The sequence below is a fragment of the Sciurus carolinensis genome, chromosome 16 (assembly GCF_902686445.1).
Source record: "Sciurus carolinensis chromosome 16, mSciCar1.2, whole genome shotgun sequence".
NCBI classification, from domain to species: Eukaryota; Metazoa; Chordata; class Mammalia; order Rodentia; family Sciuridae; genus Sciurus; species Sciurus carolinensis.
Window position 1 is genome coordinate 4,864,830 of NC_062228.1, and position 23,047 is coordinate 4,887,876.

At 47.5% G+C, this 23,047-nt stretch overlaps 1 protein-coding gene across 1 annotated transcript in view; it reads right to left on the bottom strand.

Moving 5' to 3' along the window:
- The window catches only part of Cdh13 (cadherin 13), an 899,199-nt gene that overhangs the window by 680,088 nt on the left and 196,064 nt on the right, over window positions 1-23,047 (bottom strand). The window contains exon 2 of the mRNA XM_047528617.1: window positions 18,342-18,453. Within this exon, the coding sequence (XP_047384573.1) occupies window positions 18,342-18,453 (112 nt within the window). The remainder of the gene's footprint in view (window positions 1-18,341; window positions 18,454-23,047) is intronic.

The window sequence follows — 23,047 nt, forward strand, 5'->3', positions numbered from 1 at the left end:
TTCATGTCTTCAAAAGTTTTCCAGAGTTGCAAATTGGTGCAGCCACTCTGGAAAGCAGAAACATATTTCTGTGGCTATATACTATTCTATCTTCTGAATACCCCCAAATTTATGTAGCTTTCCTGGAGTCATTTCTGAATTTTCTCTATTATTAATCAGGCTCCGAGTAATATACTTGTGCATAAAACATTGCCTAGATTTTTCCTTCCAAGTGTTTTTGGGACAGACTGGTCTACAGAGCACACTACAGGATGTGGCAAAGAAAAATAAAGCAGATCTTCAGAACAGGACGAGGTTTCCTCTGTTTTAAGAAACTCCTTCCTCGGCTTCAGCATTTTCTCTTCATGGGAGCTCAGACTGGACGCCCACCCCCAGGAGCAGAGGGGGCATGTTCGTGACATCTCCCAGTCATCTCCGGCTCTACCTGGAGTGGGGGTCCTAACACAGCCTGATGCACCTCAACAGAACATGTCCGTGGAGCCAGGTTCCTGTCCAAGTCCACGTCCCCAAGATGCGGTCTAGTCCACTCTCAGGGATATGGGTTCACGGGCCACGTTTCTGGTTATCCACGTTCCTTTAGAAGAGTTTAGTCTATACTTCATTTTAGTCTCTATTTCCTTAGAAAAATAATAATTAATGTTGTGTGGTAATTTTCTGCTCAGAAAAATATTTTCATCTACTCGCTAGACTGCACCTGCTGAATACTGAAAAGAGTACGGAAAAGGCTCCGCCTGGGCCGCGCTGACGCACTCACAGCTAGGTCAGCGCGCGATGCCCAAGTGGCACGCACGCACCCGCGACAGTGCCTGAGAGCGGGAGGACGGAAAGGCAGGCACCAGGTGGGGCCACAGGTTAAAAGCAACAGCAGCACAGCGAGCACGGCCCGGGAGGTCCCAGGCTTGGAGGTGACATTTGGGAAGAGTGGGGGCCGAGGCACCAACTGGGCAATTGGCCCTGTCACTACAGGGGAGAGGTGAGACAGTGTCCCCTCCGCCCCACCACTGTGCTGGTGTCCCCAGGGCCACTGTGACTGCAGAAGCTGCCTCAGTGGGCACCAGTGGCTTCCCTTCCTGCCTGTGTGGCATCTGTAAAGTACCCATTGTATTCCTCTCAGAAACGAAGGGTTCTATTTCTCAGACTCTGGGGACAGCCTTCAGGGGTCAGGCCTTTATGGGACTTCCTTGGCTAAAGTCAGTTTTCTCCACACTCAGGTCCCCTTGCCATAGCCCACGTCCCATGGACTCTCCACGGAGAGATAAAACCTCTGCTCACTTGTCCATCTCAGAACCCCTTCAACAGGCCGTCCTGGCCTCCGACTTACCCGGGAAACTGGCTGAACCTTCCACGAGATGGTGACAGATCCTGACTGTCCTCCCCTACCTGCTTCCCTCCCCACTTCCCCACAGCTGATGACCCCCAAAGCGCGCGCTGACAAATTTTCTGCACACCCTCCTCTAGCTCCTGCTTGACTGTCTGCAGACCCAAGCCACCACACACATGTGCAAGATGGCCCAGGGCTGCAGACCAAAGCCTCCACAGACCCTGCATTGGCACAGAGTTTTGGATGGTGAGTCACCTTTCCCAAACTTATGACCCAAAGGGAAAAAACCAAAGTCCTGGAAACCGATGTTGATAATAGGAAGAGTGAACACATGTTCCACCTGAAAGGTCAACATAAGCAGAGGAAATCTTTCCTCCAGCAGGGAAGCAGGGCTGGACCACAGAGGGCACTGCCTAACGACCTTCGAGGGCTCTCTCGGACGTCACCCGATTGGGTTTTCACAGCGGCAGGTGTTGGGCACGACTCACGCTGCCTTACAGATGTTGAAGCTGAGGCTCTGAGAGGGAGGCCCTCGGTCAAAGCCAGAGCTTGCACCCAACACTCGCAGACAAAGTCCTCTGCCTTAACCCCCTGGAAGTGGGGCTGACCTTAATATCAACAGTGGTCATGAAGGGCTGATCAACTTAAAAAAGATGGCATCATGTTTATGTACAATGGAAGTTACTAATTTATAATTATAAGACGCTTTTCATTACCATGAGCACGACACGCTTGCTAATCAGCCACCCTTGGCCATGGATTTAGGCTGTTAGAGCAGCAGCTGGTCTTCTTCAATCAACCCATGCCCGTGCTAGCCATAACCAGGATGGGCTTGGCAGGGGTCCGCAAACGGAGCGATTTGCCACTTTCCATTTCCCTAAATCCATCACCAAAATAACAGAGTGAATGCTCCCATTCCGACCCTTTTATATATGCTCGGGCTGAAGCGGACGCAGGCTCTTGGCAGGCGAAACATTCAGCATCCACCTTTGCCTCTGTGATTCGCGCCGCCATCGACCAAGCCTGGAAGCATTTTAATCATCAGCTCCAGGCAACGCTTGCTCCTTCTGCTGGAGTATTATGGAGTGGCAAGAACTGACCGTGAGGATGATAAGTGAGCTGGAGGAGCAGACCCTGGATGAGGTTGGGAGATCACCCTACCTAGTCCCTGAGAAAATTCTGACCAACACAGGCAAGTAACATAGCCCCACCCCCTGACAGACTCTGGGGTAAATCAGCCTGCTCTCAACTGCCAAGCGTTTATAGAAGGGCTTCCCCCTTCTGGGAGGCCAGTTTGTCCTCAGAGAACAGAGCAAGTCTTCTGGAAATGTCTCTGGGTGCTCTTTCCTGTTTTGTCCAATTTGACCTCTCCCTTCTTTTGTCAGAGGCATCTGCTACCTGTAGGGAAGATTTCCATGTTGAATCAGAAATGCAAAGAGAACCAAAGACTCAATATTCATCTCAAGACTTTAGTGAAACAAGAGTCTTCCAAGCCAGGGAAAGTCTAATTGCAAACATTTCACTATAGGTCTTAGGAAGAGCTCACTCAGGATTTTAGGAGGGGAAGTTCCTCCACCAGGGATACTTTGAATGGGGGGTGACAGAACTTGGGGATTCTGTTGTAGAGGGAGAGAGGTGTGGATGCCTCTGTGTTTCCAAAGCCTGCCTCTAGGCCCAAGCCAGGGCCATTATGCTGCGGAAGACATTTCAAAGCTACATATATTTTCAAACCTTTTCCTCTAGCTTATTTCCCATTAGCTCAATAGAATGACAAAGAATAAGATAGAAAAATAATCCCACCTTGTATTGATAAGGGTGGGTATGGGTCAAACTGCAGTTTTGGGAGGATTGAATGAGTTCATTTTAGACTAGGAAGGGGGTGAGTTTCTGGAATATGTCTGCATACCCTCTAGAATGTTCACTGTGCATTTTCACATTGCAAAGATCTGAGAGGCCCTGCAGGTGGGGAAAAGAAAACCAACCTCCAGTCTTCCTCAGATTTAGCCAAACACTTCCCTCCATTGCATTCCTAATACCATTCTGTAGAACAGTGTTCCATAGACGAAGTTCCAGAAATGCTAACTTAAGACAAACACAAACTGCCAGGAACCAAGAAGTGAGACCACCTAATCCTCATGGCGGAGTTCTTCACCCAAGAACTGAGGCTGCCTGTGTCAACCTGGCTTAACTGTTCGTTCTCAGCAAACTTTGCCCAAGAAAGATAAGACTCTAAACCAGAAAAAAATTCTCAGTTATTTGTGTCAGGAAATTCATGCAGATCAATTTATCTGCATCAACACTCTGCTCAGTTAGACAAATAACTCATTTATCAAACAATAACCCACTTATAAGGCTTGCGTCTGCACCGCACCCTGCTACACCTAGCAATCCTGAGTCAGTATGCTGTGCATGCTACCAGTGCCAGTCAGCTGGGGCTGAGCCCTCCCCACCGGCCCTGTGGATGCCCATTCTGACTTCCAGCTCGGACAGCCTGCCAGGTCCTATCAAGGTGCTGTGGAGTGGGTTCTAACGGACAAAGCTCTGTCTCATTCTCAGGAATCATCAGGCGATGCTCTGGGGAGTTGCTGCCTTGTCGTGGACATGTGAGCTGCTGGGCATAAGATTCACGTGGGGGAGTCAGATGGTGCCTTCTTGTGGCCTACAGCACGTTTCCCTCTGGTCAGAAAGCAGCCCTGCCCAGGCCCAGCTGGTTTGGACCAGCCCTCAGAACTCAAGAACTGTCTGGATGCTGTTTTGTGCTTGTTCAGAACTGCCTCCTTAAGGAATGAGCTTCCAATGACCAGGCCACAGAATGGACTCTTGACCCAATGCCAAGGCCATCAACTCCTCTTCCAGGAGCTCAACTGGAGAAGACCCCAAATGGAAAGGTATAGGAGCTAAACTGCTTCTATAAAGACATCCTAAGACTGACATCGTGGTCCACAGACCGACGCCTGACCTCTGGAGAAGGAGCCATGACAAGGTCAGTACACGAATTGAAAGCAATGAGGCAGAGAACTCATGCGCCTGTCAAGTCGCATTTTCAAGAAGCTTATGTTGTGTGTGTCTTTGGCTTTTAATTTAATTTTCAGAGTAATTAAATTTTACTATACTATTAATAAAAAAGTAGCTAAGAATTGAGAATAAGATAAAAAGGTGGGTGCCATATTCTTTCAGTGTCAGACACGAGGCACCAACACATCCACTCAAGGATTATTTAATTACCTACAAAAGTGTGATCTGCTCACCTCACGTTCACTACTCATTCAAGACAGCAGACTTACTGAAATTCATTTACAGATCTCTGTCTACTAGAGAGTCCAGCAATAGTCAGTAGAAAAGATTACTCCAGAGCCCACAGTTATTTGCCCCGCGGGACATTAACCAATGTGACCTGGCAAACTGCCTTTAACACCCCTTCTTTTAGTATTAAATTACTTACAAATATCGAGCTCTTGATATATCTTTTGAAACATACTTATTTTATCGGTTTGCCTGTTAATTGTTGAGTTCCATAATGTCTTTCACATGTGTTCAGTTTATATCTGTAGGCAGGTCACATTTTTAACTTTTTTGAAGATTACATTTGACTTTTTTTTTTTTTTTTTACACAAAAGTATAAGACTGTAATGTATTAATATAAAACAAAATGAAATGGATCCAGTCTCTCACTTAAAAAGTTTGGAAAAACCTGGCCATTTGCTGTGATTTCCTGTTGCTGAAACCCTGGGGCCCTCCAGGGCTCATCCTTTCTGAGGCCTCCTCGTTGGGTTTTTGGATAAAACTGTGAACGACACGATTCCCTTTCATTTTAATTAAATCCCTTTCTTCAAAGTCTTGAGTTAGTCAGGGTTTGTGAGAACCCTCGCTCAGTCAGCAAACGTCACTGTAGCTGACACAGGACTTTCCCAGAGCTGCTGCTGCTCCTCAGGCACAGGTGGCAGGACGCAGCCATCCCTGAGAAGTGTGTGGCCACCGTTGTACGTGGTAGGAAATAAAGGCTGAAGTGCACCACGCAGGAAGCAGAGCAGGCAGCTCCTGACCCCGTCCCAACCTGCACGCACCCCTTGGCTGAGGCCCCTCTCTGCGGGAGCTGCCTTGGTCCTGCTCCTGATGGGGGGAGCTCTAGGGTAGTGAAAGGCGCCAGCCACAGACTCCATGCTTGTTTCAGCCAGCTTTTCAGGGCTGTGACTAAAATGCCTGACAAGGACAATGGAGAGGAGGAAAACTTTATCTTGCCTCACAGTTTCAGAGGTTTAGTCCATGGTCTACAGCATCCGCAGCTCTGGGCCGGAAGTGATGCGGAATATCATGGTGGAAGACGTGGCAGAGGAAAGCAGCTCAGTTCATGGCAGCCGGGGAGCAGAGAGAGAGCTCTGCTCACCAAGGGCAAAATAGAAACCCCAAGGGCATCCCCAGGGACCTGCTTCTCCAGCCACACCACACCTGCCTGTAATGACCACCCAGCTCATCTATACTGGTGAACCGATCAACAGATCAGGTTACATCTCTTAGGATTTAATCATTTCCTCTGAAAATTCTTGCATGGTCTCACACATGAGCTTTTGGGGGACACCTCATATCTGAACCCTAACAATGCCTATGCATAGGAGCTATTGCTTCTTTTGCCTCCCTGAGTGGACAAGGGCCTGGTTCTTGTCCATATGCTCCCTACCCCTCTTCGCACTTCTTGGCCACCTGGCCGTGCATCCCAAGAGCCTCTTTCAGTTGCTTCCTAACTTCCACCCTCTCTATTCCAAGTCACTTCCCCTTCCTTAGCACCTAGAATTTGATACCGAGTGCCTTCCTTAGCAGGATTACCCCACTTACCCTCACTCTCTGCTTTAATTCAACAAACTTCCTTTCACTGAAAAATGCAGTGCTAACCATATTCCTTGGAGGGTTTGACTCATATTTTGAACTGTTTTTCAAGCACTAATTATTTCTTTCATGTTATTCAGAATCAATGTTTCCTCATTTGGAATCCCTCCTTCCCCCATGGAATTTAACGTATACATATGAAAATTAAAACCATTTTTAGCTAAAAATAGACCCACCGGGAGGTCTTCAGAATCAGCTGACATGCACGGTTCAGTGGAACCTGGATGGCTGACAACTGTTTTGGCTTCAAATGGGAAAGAAATCGGCTGGTGCAGCAGTTGGACACTTTACAGAGGTGGCCTGCCAAGATGTCATTTACCAAGTTGCTCACCAGTAGGAGAAGGGTTGTGGGGTTAGGCTGGGCCCCAACACTCTGCTCCTCCGGAAGCAGCTGGGAATGAGAAGAGGCCACCTGAATGTCTCTGCAGATGGAGGCTGGTGGCTTTTCACAGGAATAGTCTCCGAAAGGGTGCAGTCTACAATTCCAAAATCCAAGGCAGTCAGAATACCGAGAGTTTTTCCATAATTCACTTGGCAGCACAACCCAGCCTGAGCTGACCCGATGTTATCTGTGGTCTTTATTTATCCTGCTGAGGGTGAACATTCATGTCTCACTACTGAGATATCAGTCTGTTCCAGTCTGGTGCTGCCCCAGACCCACCAGCAGAGGTGACGATATGCAGCTTGGCCACTTTAGGACCTCTCTGACACCACGGCACATCTGGATCCGTGCTTAGGAGGAATCGCATCTAGAATACTTTTCCAAGATCACGTGTTTAAAAAACATTTGCCCCAAAGAGACCAAGCATGAGGGAGGAGAGTAAGAAGGACCGTGCCTGAAGGGAGTCTTAGGAATTAGGAGAGTGTGTTCCCTCTTAGAGGAGCAAAGCCTTTTTGGAAACTCTCTGTGCTGCCTTCGGTAGATACTGGTACTGCCCATCCAACAGACATTCCCCTCCCTGGCCTCGTTCTTCAAATGATGATATCAACCAACCTTTATCAGGAGCTTGCATGTGGCAGGTGCTGCCCTGAGCTCTCAGCAGGTACCATCTTGTTTAACCATTGAATATTACCTCCAGTTTACAGAGGAGGACAATGAAGAGCTGGAGGGTTGGGTGACTAGAAATACCACCCATTAAGGGTATTTAAAACAAGCAAAGGGACTCAGGAGCTCACACAGATGGCACTGTGAAGTTGCCAAAGACCAGGAGGAAAAGCCAGGAGTGCCTCCCCATGGGGGAGACTACATCACGGCAGCATCCCATGCAAAGGAGCGTGGGCTTTGGAGTCAGGCAGCCACAGAGCACCTTCTAACACTGATACCGCCTGCACAATCTTGGACTCTAGTCACCCTCCATGCCCTTGTCTCTAAACTGGGTTCATGATCTTGCTCACAGAGTAGTTGATACGGTTCTATGGATAAAATGGTAGCCCTTTCTGGATCATGGTTTCTTAAATTGGGAAGTCTCTTCCACGTGAAGGTTTTGGTGAGGGTTGGTCCCTGTGCCTGGGTGTCTTTCTACCTTGTCTTCACCTGGCTGGTAACTTCTCATAGTTCAGGTCCTGGCTTCTCAGAGAAAACTGCTTTGACTGTCCACTCTGCATCAGCCACTCTCAACCTCTATCCCACCAGCTGGTCTGCCTTCCTTCACGGCATGGACCATCCACTGGCCAAACGTCATCCGCCTGTGCTCTTAGGTGTCCTTCCAGCACATCTCTCCCTCTCCACTGCAGGGAAAACTCCAGCACAGGAGAACCCGTCTGATCTGGTCCAAAGCTTTCTTCCTCACAGTTGGCACGGGGTCTGACATAAGGTAGGTCTTGAAAAAAAGGCTAAATGAATGACACAGACTCATGCTATGTCATTCCTTCCTGTCCACATTCCATATATGAATTTGCTCAAATACAAGAATGCTTGGGAAAACTTTGGCAAGCATTTGTACCTCTTTTGTTCTCCAGCAAACATGAGATTTCCATGAAAACCAAGGCAAATAGGACAGACAGAGGGCACTGTGATTATCAGCATCTGTGTGAAGTGGATCTGTAACAGGATAATAAGATCTTCTGCTTCTCAAACTATTTAAAGCCATGCTTAATCTTTCCCAATTTATATCTTGCTGCCTTCCTCATTAAGCAGCCCAATTCATGTGGTTCTAATACCTTAAATTAGGAAATGCTCCTGTATATCCGTATGTTCCTGTATTCTTAATCCCTTGAAGAAAAACAGAAATAAAAGAGATTTATAACAGCTCTAAGACCATGTGAGTGAAGGCACTCAACAGGTTGAAGAGTGAGGCCATATGGCAGCTCTTAGAATTTGACAGTCTTAATTAAGCAATCTGCTCACCAGCATCACCAGCAAGAAACCTGAAATGATGCGATAGCTGTCCCTGTCCCCTGCCACCTAAAAGACATTTGCATTTGTGTGTGTTCTGGTTTCTCAAAATTCTCATGCATGGAGCGCAGCCTGCAGTCACATAATGTTAGTACTACAGGGTCTTAGCAACAGAGTAGAGCACCATTGTGAGGGACTGTCCTGCTTATGACAGCTCAGCATCATTTTCTTATCTCAGGAACAACCTCTCCATTTCCCAAGGCCAGTAGGAGTATGGAATCTTCTCAGGCTCTTTGATTGACTCAAGGGTGGGCACATGACCCAAGCTGGTGCAGAGTAGCCATGAGATATTTGCTGGAACACATGAAAATGAGAGGCTCTGGACTGTTGAACTGGAAGAACAATAGGACTCAAGGTGCTGGCAGCCATCTTGGAAGGAACCCCTCTGAGAGTGAAGCACTACAATAAACCCAGTTGAGGAAAGAGAGGCCATATCGATGACATCATTAGAGTTTTTAGATCCAGGTGTTGCTGGAGCCAACTCAAACCTTGAAATTTTCAATCATGTGAGATGATAGTTTTATATGTTTTTGCTGAAGCTAGCTGAAATTGAGTTATTATTAATTATAACCAAAATAACTCTGACACTCTCATTGCATAAATGAGGTAACAGAGGTCCAAAGAGGAAATTAATCATAAAAGTCAGTGTTTGAACTGGGAAAAGACTCCAGTGATTCCACCTCTCTTTAGTATTACCTCTCCCTAGTTGCCTGCCTCAGCACTCCTCTGAAACATCTCAACCACCCCATCTCTGAACTTCTGAAATGGCCCCAGGCCAGCCTGAGCCATGCCACTTTCCCCTTTCATCTGCCTCCTATTCTGAACTCTCAGAAAGCCAGCCACATGATCTGACCACATGGTCCCCTGGTCAATGCAGCCAGTCTGGGCCTTTCATCTCTTAGTGCTGCCCTCTGCTTCTTTGACTATGAATGACAGCTCCTGTCACTAACAGCAATGATCTGAGAGAAGAAGCACACATGCTGCATCTTTGGTGGCATGTCACTGGACCCACATACCATTCTTAGAAGCAGTGGACACTGCAGGGAAGTGAACTTCAATTGCTATAAAGAGCAGGCAGGGTAAATGAGGCTACTGCTGGAGAGAGCAGAGAGGGAGGCCACAGGGAAGGCCTTGGCTACAATTACTCTGCAGTGCTTTTGGCAGCTGGAATTCCACAGCTTACCATGGACCAGGCTCGACAGCAAGCCTTGTGCACAGGTTGACAGTCCTCAGAGCCACCTATGAGGTTGCTGCCCTTGGATAATTCATTTCCCAAGTGAGGATTTTTGTTAGGTTTGGCTTTGTTTTTGTCCAGTGTGCCTGACTCTGCTGCTGATGGGCTGACCTTGACCTTGGGCTTGGTCTGCCTTTGTATTTTGGAGGCCCAAGCCTGCTCAGAAGTGGGAGATTTTTTTTTTTTTTTTTTTTTTTTTTTTTTTTGCGGTGCTGGGGATCAAACCCAGGGCCTTGTGCTTGCAAGGCAAGCACTCTACTGACTGAGCTATCTCCCCAGCCCAGAAATGGGAGATTTTAAACAGTGAAATTCTCAATGTCAATGACCAATTCCTTCATTAAACACTTCAGATTCCACCCTGAGCGGCCAGACAGGACATAGCTGTGGAGCAATTGGTTCAGGGCCAGCAGAGTGACACCTCAGGTCTATTTGTCTTGTTTATCCTACTGATAAGAAAACTTATTCCAGGAGCTCCATCTGCTTCCTGGTCTTCATCTGGTGAAGCCTCTCACTGTTCCCTCGTGCATGCCCCATCCTGCACAGTGGGACCCACGTCCAAGGGCGGGCTTTCCAGTTTCCATGATGTCTCTTCCTGGTGTGTGTGAGCCATCATGTCTTATCCCACAGTCAGTTAACTATAACATTTCATGTCTATAAGGCAATTAATAATGATGCATGTAGGAGGATCCTAAGAAATATTAATTGATTGTGAGATTGTTATAAATACATTGGTGGGGGGAAGGGAAAACCTATGGAAATATTGTATTTCTGCAGAGCTCTGTTGATCTGAGAAAAGTCTTAATAATGCAAAAGGGAGCCACATCGTAACCCAAAGTATAATCAACTTCCTAATGATGGAGTGAGCTAGGTGGCACCAGAGCAATTTTCCTTGGCACATCATGACAGCTTAAAACAAATACGCCACTTGAAACCCCAACCTTGTTCGGCTCTATGCAGACTGCAGGACAGGTGACATTAAATACTTTCACTAATCAGTTAATCAGCCTCCCAAGCAGAGGGTCAATAAATGTTAGCTAGTGTGAAGGATGGCCAGAAAGTGGAAAGGAAATTCTGTTTAAAAATTCATTATTTGTTTAAAGTCACAAATCTGAAGGCAAAAACAAAAGAACTTAGGAAGTTCTCTAGAATAGAAAATACGGACAGACAAAAGCCCAAGTCAGCATGAACTTGGGAAACACGTTTCTCCAACTGCCAGGTGGGAGAGTTGGCCTGTTTATTACCGTCCCGGTGGAGCCTTTTCTGCAGGGTCAACAGGGCCTTTGTTTTGACACTTAACTCCCTGGCGATGCACTCCGGCGTTGGGATGCAGAACACCCCTCGTGTGGCTTTTTCATTAATTGCCTTCATTTTTCAAGTCCCTGTTTGATTTATAGTCAATTAAAAACACCTCAAAAGCCATGACTCATGTATGTTAAGTATAAATATGATTAATGCAACCTCATGCACTCATGGATGACCTGGCTGCTAAGTAAGGTCAGTGTCACTGTGGCATGGCCAGGAAATGTCCTGTGAGAGGGACCCGTGGGGAGACGGAGGGTCATCGACAATTCACCACTGCATCCATCCAAAACAAAAATAGCGACATTTTCTGTATCACAGAGGAAGAGTGAAGTTGGCTACAAAACAGAAAAATATGCAGTAAAGTTCTCTGTTTCTTCCAGGTTGAGGAAAGTGACAGAAAAATCAAGTGGCAAATTTCCTGGATGCATTACCACCCCCATCAACAAAAACTGAGGGACACCCAAGGACTCTGGAAAAGCACCAGAGCCCTGGAATCCGGGTTTCATCTAGACACCATCGGCTCTAAGGGGATCTTGGGTTCAAATCTTGACACCATCAGCTATAAGGGATATCAGTCAGGGAAAATTGCTTCACCTGGGTCTGCCTTAGGTGTCCCCTCTGTAAAATGGGCACATGAGGTGCCTTTCCCCTGAGGGCTGCTGTGAGGTTTGAGGAGCCCCCAGCACCTGAGGAGGATGCAGTCAAGGTCAAATCTCAAGGCTATGGACGTCAGCGTCAGCAGTACCATGCGTCCCCAAATAGGTCCCTAACAGGTATTCACACTAGTGTTTTCCAGAAATGGTCTCTCTTCTGTCAGTAATGGCATGTGGCCCTTCATAAAGAAGTTTCCTAGGAATTACCCCCTCCTCCGCAGGAAAACCGACCGTTGTTGTGGTTTAGATATTAGATGACCCCTCAAAGTTCATATGTGAGACAATGCAAGAATATTCAGAGGTCAAACGACTGGGTTATGAGAGTCTTGACCCAGTGAATTCATCTCCTGACGGGATGAACTGAGTGGTAACTGAAGGCGGGTAGGGTGTGGCTGGGGAGGTGGGCACTCGGGGCGTGCCTTTGGGGGCACATTTTGTCCTTGACGAGCTGAGCATTCTCTCTGCCTCCTGGTGTGATGTCTTGAGCTCGTCCCTGCACCCCGCTCTCCACCCTGCTGTGCGGCCTCACCTTGAGCCCTGAGGCCTGGCGCTGGCTGTCTATGGGCTGGGCCCTCTGACACTAGGAGCCCCCAGATAAACTTTTCCTGCTCTAATTGTTCTTGTCAGGTCTTTCGTTTCCAGCAATGAAAAACTGACTAAAACAATGGCGAAACTTCAGAAGAACACCAGAAAGAGTGCAGAGTGACATCCAATGCCACGGGCCAGCAGTTTCCATGACAAGTGGTCAGCGGGGACATCTGGTATGCTTTCAAACAGCACAATTTAACCAAAGGACTGACTGCCTTTTCTTCAGTAATTAGTCCCTCATCCTTTTATTTTTCTTGATGACAAATGACCTTTAAGAGAGAATTCCGATTGAAAGTAAATTGCAGTGTTTTCCCTCTTTCCATTTACTTCCTTTTTTTTTTCATATTCAGTATGAGCAATTTTTTTTTAAAGAAAATACTCTCATCAATCCAAGATTAAAAAAAAAAATAGTAAGAGTTGTATTCATCCATGAAGTTGCAATATCCTGGAACCAGTGCTGTGGACGCTGCCTCCTCGGCTCGGATCGTTAATGGTCCACGTGATCTGTCCTCTCGAGTGCTGGGTTCAGAGGGTGAGGGCACTGTACCCACCTAAGATCTGGGAATGACGATGACGATGATAACAAGAGACACATGACTTCAAGGCTGAAAGCAGCACCTGTTTACTCACAGGTAAATTCTACGCATGGCTTCTACCCTTGTTGGAGCAGCTGTAGCTGAACTGGGACTGCCACCATCCTTCTGGCCGAGATGCGGTCATTCGCACTTGGAGGTTCAAATGACTCGCTTATGGTCACACAGCTAACGTAAGTCTGGGTGTCTGAACCCTGGTCAATACGAGTTCAAAGCTGTGTGATCCTCACCACAGTGTCATAATCCTCAGGAGGAAGCAATTGAAGCCCATCTTTATTAGAATGATCAGAAGGTGAAGACGCCTCCCGGGTGTTTCTAAGGACAGCAGAGAGGAAGAGGACACCACTGGGTGAGCAGCAGGACACCGACACGGGCCATGGCCTTGCTCTCCTGCCTACACTGACCAACTCTGTCCTGCACGGGCCCTGCTTCCTCAGAGATAGTTGTCTTCCTGTGTTCCATTTCCATCTCTCCCAGGGTCTGTTTTTGAGCTGGGAAACATCATTTTATTAGGATCTACACAGAGACTGGTAGTGCATCAGTTCCAGGGAGCTCCTCCACAGTTTCCAGCCCCATTTGCAGTAGGTTGACTACAAGACCAGGTCTACCGATGGAGCGGAAGGAAATGATACATGTCACTTTTGAGCTGATGACTGAGCACTCTCTTCCTTGACTCCATCTACCAGCTCACACTGGGGGTGGGAAGATCTAGGAGAGCGGGCTGGCCTGCATCTGCGTGACGTGGATGAGAAGGTCCCTGGGGCTGTTTGCTACCACAGCACAGCATAGCCTGTTCTGACCCATACAGTGTCTTTACTAGAAGCGATTATACAAGTTGAATTGTAGATAAACTTAGAGTGGTGATGGTTCTCTGTGTTAGTGTGTACGTGGACCAACAAGAGTGACCCGTGAAGAGAAGGGGAAAAGAATATTCCAGTCCTGGTAGAGGATGGGTGGCCAATAGGGTACTCATCCTGGACACTGGAGGCTGGACACATATCCCCCAGTACAGGCTGGAGGCTCATGAATATGATCTCCCTAGGGAACTCATGGTCACATCCCTACTTCCTAGTGCCAGGAATGTGTGTCTGAGCTGATGCGGACAGGGCAGAATCTTCTGTTTTACCTGATAGTGAGGGTTTACCAATTGTTATTTTTCCATTCTGGCTGGGTACCTGGTCAGTCATCCAATGCGCTGTTCTGTAGGCCTGGAGGTTTTCTGATCTAGGTGTCAGCAGGGAGTGTCACTGGCTCTTTGCGGTGCCAAATCCGCGGGTATTTGTCACCGCCTGCAGCAGTAATTTGCGCAGGTCTTTATCAGTGGTGGACTGAAAATGAACTGCTTCTATCTTTCTTTTAGTGGGCTGCTTCCTCGCTTATTCACTTGTTCCCTGGGCTATTGAGGAAGAAAGGCTTTTCTTAGAGAGAGAGAAAGAGAGAGAAAGACTTTGCATAAGAGAGAAAGAGAGACTTTGCTTAAGAGAGAGAGACTACCCTTTCAGAGATCTATATCTTCTTAGTTCTGCTGCTTCTTAAAGGTGCGTCCTGCATCCTGTGAACTAAGGGTGCGTCTGAGGTGCTTCTTAGTGATGCGTCCCGCATACTGTGATCTGCCTATCTGTGATCTAGAGGTGTGTTCTCAATTCTCCGCTCTGTGATCTGCCTTCCCCCGCTGCCTGCTGCTTCTCTCTGCTTGCCGCTTCTTCTTCTTCCTTTCTGCTAGTGGCTTCTCTCCGCCTCTTTCTGCTAGCTGCTGCTGCTTACTGTCGCGCCCCCGCCTACTGCCCACTTATATTCCCTCCAGGAGGTGGAGGGCGGGGCCACGCCAGTTGCGATCAGGGGAGGACCAGCTGCCCCATCACAGCAAGGGTTAAAATGAGCAGGCCCGAGGAGGCACGCTGGGGAACACCTGTGCACACGTTGTGCACGTGGACATAACTGAATACGGCCAGTGATAAATCACCTGAGTGCGCTTATGTTAATTAACCTCCTCACTGCCAATGTGAGCATGGCACAGCCCCCAACAAGGGAGGCTATAACTAGGGCTATTGGCCAGCTCCAGCGGTGTCCCAATGACTACTAGAATAACATGCCTTTCATGTGCAGGACGAGAAAGAGCTACCACCAGGCTGTGTGAGAGCTTCCGGGTGCCAGGGGCCTCTAGGAGACCCTCCAGATTCCTCCCTTGAGTCCAAGACCTTGGATGGATGCCTCCTTTCTGAGTATTTATTTCTAAGCCACCTCCCCTTTCCCCGCTGTGATTCTCATTTAAAAACAGAAATAACCATATCTTTCCAGCTTTCCTTTCAAGATCGAGACGAAGTCAAGAAAGTTTTCCCCAAGTTATCCTGAGTTGGGGACTTTGCATCACATTGTGAAAGATACAATAGAAGAACTCTGCTGGTTACATGAGAAGAAACAGGGGTGCTGTGTTTTGATCCTGGCAGCTTGTTGAAAAATGGCCTTTTAAAGAAGAAAGTAAGTCTAGTTAGTGGAAAGGAGAGTAGAATAAAGAGTTATTTGGATGTGAAGAAAATAAAAGGCTTTAGAACAACTGAGGGAAAGATGTATCGAAGAGAACAGTGAATAAAATATTAGGGAAATAAAAGGAGTGGAGGTGGCCATTAGAAACAGTTAAAGCAGAAAGAGATAAGTCACCTAGAATCGAGGAAGAAGATGAAAAAGGATAAAAGGAAATATTACTGTCGGAACAAAGAGAGTGGGAAGCCACGGACAGAATAAACAGTCCCCATAAGCGGCTAAAAGCTGAACACAGGATTGGTTAATTCAAGTCCAGGGTATAGGCAGATACGGGGCATCTGTCAGGCAGAGAGATAACTTTATGGCACAGTGCAGAGTGTAGACGTCAATTGATAGATTCGCTGTGTTTACACCTTCTGGAACACAAAACTTCACGGCGATCGGCAGTCGGAACTCTAAAATATTGCAAAGATAAAGGAAAAATACAAAGCGCACATGTGATCGAGGGGACCCAAGATGGTATTGCCCACCTGGCTCCTGTTAGCACCCACCTGTGGTGATGTCATGGAAGCATCCCTAACCGTCTCCTGGTCTTCCACAGGCAAACTCAGGCAGCCACGTGTTCTAAAGTGGTCTGGTTCTGAGTCTTTCCATCCTTCGTTCAGGAGTCAGCCTGTGTTAGAGGGTGTTCCTAAGAACACGCCCTACTCGCCCCTGTCTTGGTCAGTCACACTCTCTGAGACAGAGGGGTCAGTGTTTATTCGTAAGGAAATGCAGGGAAACTAAGAATGAAGGCAAGAGAGAGGAGACGGAGGGGGCGGCGGCTTAAAATCTTGGTTGGACATGTGGGAAAGCATGTTCAGTATGTTTGGCTCTTGATTTCCTCTTGTGCACAGAACAGTGCTACTTCTGGAGACCCAGGTGTTCTAAGCAACACTCAGTGGGCGATCTCGAGTCCGGGACAACTTTCTCTTCACTGAGGCAATCCACCTTCACGCATGGCCTGCCTCACGACCACCTGCGCTCGCTGCTTTGAAATGAACTGAAGACTCCCTCACAGATCTGCTGGGTTTCGTGTTGACTCTAGTATTACATGTGGACATTCAATTTCACTGACAGGGGCTAATCAGATTTTGCTGACCTAACAACACACACAAGCATAAAATTGTCAATGGCCTCAATTCCTGTGTCACTGACTTTTCCTGGATGCGCCCTCACTGATAATCAACCCAGTCTCATTTAGCATTTACTAGCTGACACAGAAGCAGCAGCCATAACCCACTTAATTACTTAGGGAATTAAACACATACATACACACGGGCCCACACAAAGCTATGATATTGGAATGTACAGTATGGCCTAGTTTAAATTAAAAAGATCCCCCAAAGTATGATTGTTTCCAGCTTCTCAGTGGTGAATTAAAAGCTGTTTGGTGTCGTGAAGATTACAGAAGCAATCACATTTATGGGCCTGCTTTGCATACCAACTCTATTAATTTCCATACTCAGGGTGGCTTCGCATTTCCAAGCATGTTAACATAGATGCCATTTGGGATAATCACTTGGAAAAAATTAAGAGAGAGGGGCAGACAGACAGACAGAATCAGGCAGACAAAACGGGAGAGAGCGGGAGGGAGAGCCAGAAAAATCGTTCTCACAAATCAAGTTCCATTTGAAATATATTGATTCTGATAAATACAAAAATCAAAAGACAAATGAGGGCTCCTGGTGGCCTGACCCCAGAGTCACATGCAGGGATCAAATTACCAGGAAATCACATATTGGAATTCACTGACTGTGCCCATCCTGCACTTGCCACGACGGACTCTAATTATCGAGATGATTTCATTGGTGAAATTGCATCAAGATGTGTGCGGGCTGCACCCTGCATGGCCCCTGATGCTCCACACTGCATCTTCATTACCGTGTTCCTCTCCTCTCTTAAAATGCTTAGCAGCCTCACAATCAGGAGGGCCATTGTGTGTGTGTGTGTCCCCTTTTATTAAAAGCGCCAGTCACATGCCACAGGAGCCGAGGAAAGGGGCAGCCTGGAAGGGAGCCCTGAGACCGTGAGGCCAAAGGCGCAGAGTCCCTTTGTTAAAGGGGCCTTGAAGCTTCCGACCACATTAGACCTCGGTCCACATCCCCTTTATTCCCACGTGTTAAAGAACAGTGCTCGAGAGCCTAAAATTAAATGGTTACGCCCACCCTCAGTTTTAAATGCTCCTGTGCAGACGCCAGGCTTGATGTGCACTTAGCAATCTACCCTGTTCCCCTAAAGATAGAGTAACGTGATGTTAGTGTTAAAAATAGGAAGGGATCATAACCACGTATCTGAGGGATGCACATTTTAAGGAAATCAATTGGAATTTGGGGGGATTTGAATTTAATCCACAGAACAAACAGGAGAGGTTTTGAATCTTTCTGAGGACGCTCTTATCAGCTTCAAGAATAAGAATTTTTGATTCTTATGTCAAAAAATCCCAGCAGCCAATATCATACTCTCGCCATTACTTTGATCTAATGCTATGTATGAGAAACTAGAGGTAGGACCGCAATCTACAGGAAGGCAGCGATTTTGCTCTTGGGGTCTGCCCAGGGAAAATGGATTTCATTTCCTTTACATACTGTAGAACTCACACAGGAGCTGGAAGTCCCCTTTTCTGGGAGCCCTGCAGAAATGCCCACTGATGATAAAATACTGAAAAGAGAGACACGCCACTCTATTAACCTCTAAGCTGCAAGTCTCCAGTTCAGGCGCTTCCACCCTGGGTCAGTCAGTGACAGAAGAAACATGATCAGAAAACAGTAGTGTAGGAGACACTGCATCTTGAGATATAGTCCCAGACACCAGTGAATTCCAGCATGAGACTAGCCCAAAGCATCCTGCTTACAGTTTAGAATCGACTGGTCCTCGATGAATTCAGCCGGCTGATTGATGCGGAACACTTTCTGCTGGAATCCAGGAGTGCAGTCCAAATCTTCTGCAGATGTTAGCAGCAGCACCTGAGGAAACCAAGGCCATCAATATTTTAATAGCGGCTTATGTGTTTGCCCTGCTAACTTTTACCAAATCTGCAACTTATAGAAATGAGCTGAGGTTTTAATTTCAGTTCCCAAATGAAGAGGCAAGTTGATACCTCTCCTGGGTCTGCCAACAACTCGTTTTGGCAATGAGATCTGGAAAACCCACAAAGGGGAACAGCTGCTGCAGCTTCCATTAAGTTGCAGTTAAAGAAATAACATCGTCAGATTTTTACACCTGCTAAGAATCTCACCATGGTCTCCATGTGTGAAATTTCATTATAGAAACTGTCAATTTCCTGTGATGCCCAAGTTAAAACCAACTTCACTTTCATACATGCAAAGGAGCACTGTCATCTACGAAGAGGAAGGAAAAGAGAAGGGGATGTTTCCTTTGGATGTTACTTCTAAAAGGATCCAAGGCCCATTATTCCTGGAACATGGTCCAATATGGTGGCCATGAGCCACAGGTGGCTACTGAGCACCTGAAATGCAGCTGGTCCAAAACTTAAACACTGAAGGAATAAAAAAAAAATGGATTTCGATAACTAAACAAGATAAACAATAGAAATATCTAACTATAATCTTACATTAACTACATATTGAACTGAATACTTACATGTGGGGCTAAATACATATATTGTTAAAATTAATTTTACCTCTTTCTTTTTACTTTTCTGAATTTTGGCTACCATGAAATTTTAAATTTATAATTTCTTCCAAAGGCTCAATTTTATCTTTGCAAAACCTTAGGCTACTTTCTATATCTATCAGTCAGAAAGTTAGGTTATATGCTTTGAAATATCAAGGTATATGATACCGTTCTAGGCCAAGGTGTAACTTGGGTAACAGTTTAGTAAGCAAAGACTATAAACCTCATGAGAATAGGCCTCACCTCTTTTCCTCACCTGTTTACACTGAGTACCACACACACTGGCACAGAGAATAACATACCCCATAATGCTTAACAAGGAAACCTGACATTTTTGAGCCCTTATCACATGGCAGGAGCTGTGCTAAGCTGACTATCTATGTACGGTTTCATTTAATCCCTTCAGTGCTCTGTGAAGTACGTACTAATATAGGGGATAGTTTACAAAGGAGGAACCTAAAGCTTTAGCGAGGTCAACAGCTTGCCCCAGACCTACGGCTGGGCTGGGTTGAGTCAGGACTTGAGTTCAGGTCTAAATTTCCTCTAAGTCTATACACAGTCTAAGCCCTTAGACCTTCCATGTAAGGGAGGACTTTGTGGTTTCTTTTTTCTTTTTATTTTTTTTCCCCAAGAATGTTTCTAAAGACTGTGGAAGACTACTTCACGGTGACCATGGTATCAGTCACAGTGTTTGGGAACTGTCATGCTCAGGAGCATCCTCAAACACAGGCTGGTAGGACGGGTGCGTGAACACCCGGCTCCCTCTCCCTGCAGGTGAGATGATGGGAGGCACCTGTCGCCTCCCAGTTTCCACTTGGATCTGAGCTCCAACCCTCCCACCCACCATGTCTCTGGCCCAAGTCTCCTTTCTCTTCCTTGGCTTGTTTCCTCACCCTGTCAGCATTTTCCTGAGGCCAGTCCTCCAGATCCACTACTTGTGCCCAAATCCTTGGCTGGGCATCTGCTTCTGAGGAAACCGGACTCTGATACTGGACCCCACGTTCTTAACCACCGCACACAGGCAGCTGAAGAAAGCCCATCATCATCCCGCCAGCAAACTCAAAGGTGAGTACGAAAGGTTGGCAGCTGTGGAATCAGGGCACCTCTCTAAATACCAGCCTTCTGAAATCCACTGAACCCCAAGGATCGGGGGCGAGAATCAATCTCAGGAGGTTCATGATGCAGCCGGTCCCCGCCACATCAGAGGAGTTGAAATCAAAGTGCCACCACCCTGGCCCACATCTTCCTTCTCAGACGGGAGGGCGGGGCATGCTGGAGTCCCAAGTCCTGCAACTGTGCGTGTGAAGCGTGGCCTTGTCCTGAGACACGGCTCTGGCGGATCACTTCCGAGGCAATGGAACCACTGGCATCCTGAGTGGCACATACGCTATTTTAGGCAGCTTCAGAACTCAGAGTAATTTGCTATTTTGCAAGCAGAAAATCTATAACTGGCCGATGCTAATTTGGTTAAACAGCCAGCGGGTGAAGGTTGCCCCCGGGCCCCTTGTGCCTACAACTGAACATGGCCTTCTAATTGGCTAATTCTGCCCTTAAATCCCAGACCACAAACTAGTCACCCCGTACGCACTAAGGGAGATGCAACTTCCCCAGGGATGCCGCGCACAGCTCTCCAGGAGCGAGCGGGGCTCACTACTCTGTGGGGGACTGTCCTCCGTCTTGTCTTCCTGTGGCTCAGTCTATCATGAAGCCCTGCCACAGTCTATTCAGGTTTCCTCTAGAATTATAAAGGGCAAAAATATGACCCTTTTCCAACAGCTGACCTTTAGGGGGGTGGAATCAGAAACTTCCCAAAGGTATAGTGTTGTCTGCAAATTCTTGCATCAGTCCCTCTACCAGTCAAAATTCAGGGGAAAGGTTTAAGTACACAGCAGGCAGGCAGGGTGACTTTGAGAGGTAAGAGCTTGTCACATCATTCGCTCACCCACTCACCCGCTCACTCACAGACTTGTTGAACTCCGAGGATTCAGTTAGGACTTGGCCAGATACCGCGCAGGAACTTTTAAAGACGCGCAATAATGTAGCCATTAAACGCAAGGACCCGGGCCGTTTTGGCTCCACCCTTCTCTGACCCTGTGACATGGCGTGTTTCATGGCTGCTCTGTACTTGGGTTTTCTCATCTAGGGAAGCAAGGAAGGTAAGGCATGCACTGCGCGTGGCCCTGTGGATTTGATAGGACTGTCACGGAAAGCAATCAGACAGGCAGGGCCTGGAAAAGGGGTCAGTCCACGTTCAGCATGACAGGATGGTGTCCCAGAACAGGAGCGCGGCTGGCAGAGCACAGCACAGTCCCTTCGGGAGCGTGTCAAAGCTGGGGCGCAGAGGAGCCTGAGCCCCTGGAGGGCGTGGAGGGGATCAAACCCCCGGAAGGACCTTTGCTCCTGGAGATCAAGAGTGAGAACCAGCTGGACCAGCGGCGGGATGGCGGCTGATCTTGAAGCAGCATGCACTGCTTCTTTAGCATCGTCCTCTTTCCTCTCTAGGTATCAGTAACACATCTCCAGAATTACAGAACTGCCCCTGAAGAAAGAGTCCAGACCAACTGAGCGCTTCCCCAAAGCTGGATTTGATGTTGGTAAAAGGTGGTAGAGCGTTCTAGGTACCTCTAGCCCCCACTGACTGGTTAGCAGGATTCAAACAGTGTCCGTTTGTGAACTCAGCATGGGGACCCACTCTTCAATTTCAATCCCGCTAAGTTAGGGGGTGAGACAGAAAGCATGATCCATCATTGTGGTAGAATAGCCCCGGAACATTGTTCCAGAACCAGGCGAGCCCTTCTCCGGCACTACCAGACATCACACTTGTGAAGACAGGACCTAGACGTACTGTTCCCCAAACCCTTTTTAACTCTGCCGCAATATATGCTGTGGGTGTTCTGAGTTTATCTTTAATGCCACCATAATAGTGGTCTTTCTCTATTGTTCTTGTGTTTGCTTATGTGTTAGCTTGCCCCTCATAAACAATAGGTAACAAATATACCTTTGAAAGCATGACAATTATCAAATTTTATGATCCCCAAAGGGTTTCTATTACTGGAAAATTACAATCTGCCTGTCCTGAAAGCAGAGTTATGTCTCCACAGACAAGGAGCATAGTTCTGAGCCTTGCTGGTTCAGTACAAATCCCGGTTCAACTGATAGAGTAACAGGGGCCAAGGAACCCGTGCCTCAGTTTCCTTGAATGTAAAACAGGAGTAACACTGTGTCTTGCAGGATATCTTGAGGATAGAGTTAATTATTGTAAAGAGACGTAAGTAGCACCTGGCATGTAATAACTGCTCAATTAATGCTTATTGTTATCTCTAATAGCATGATTCACTGATATTCCCTGGGGCAGACACTGACATTTATCTCTAGAATATTATTTGTTGCTACTATAAAACTGTTCAGTGCGTAACTGTGCTCAGAAGCATGCCAACGGCAACAGCAGGGACGCGAGTCCCAGAGTGGAAGAGCAGCCTTGGTGTGCTGGGTCGGCTGTGCCTCGAGAACGTCGGGACGGCTGTGGTCGGCTGGGCTGCTCCTGTGGAAGGACACCGCGCACCCCTGAGCATGTCCTCACATCACCCTCGTTTCTCTCTTTCGCTTCCATTTCTTTGAGGCAGCACAGAGCTTTGTCTCTTAAAAGTAGTGGGCTGGGGCGGGGGCTCGCTTGTCCTGACAGGTTCCGATTCGAGAGTGGAGCCTACTTTGGAGTGCGTGTCCTCTCGCAGACCATGGGCTGCCAACCGGCAGAAGTGTGACCGGCGTGGCCCGCAGCTGTGACTGGGGTGGCCCGAGCTCTGTGTCACGAAGCTGATCACCAGGTTCCACGGAGTGGGCTTTTGGAGCTGTCCTGTGGCACTGCTCCCTGTTCCTGCTCGCTGGACTCGGGTGCCACTCACTGGCCCCTCCGGCACCGGAGGT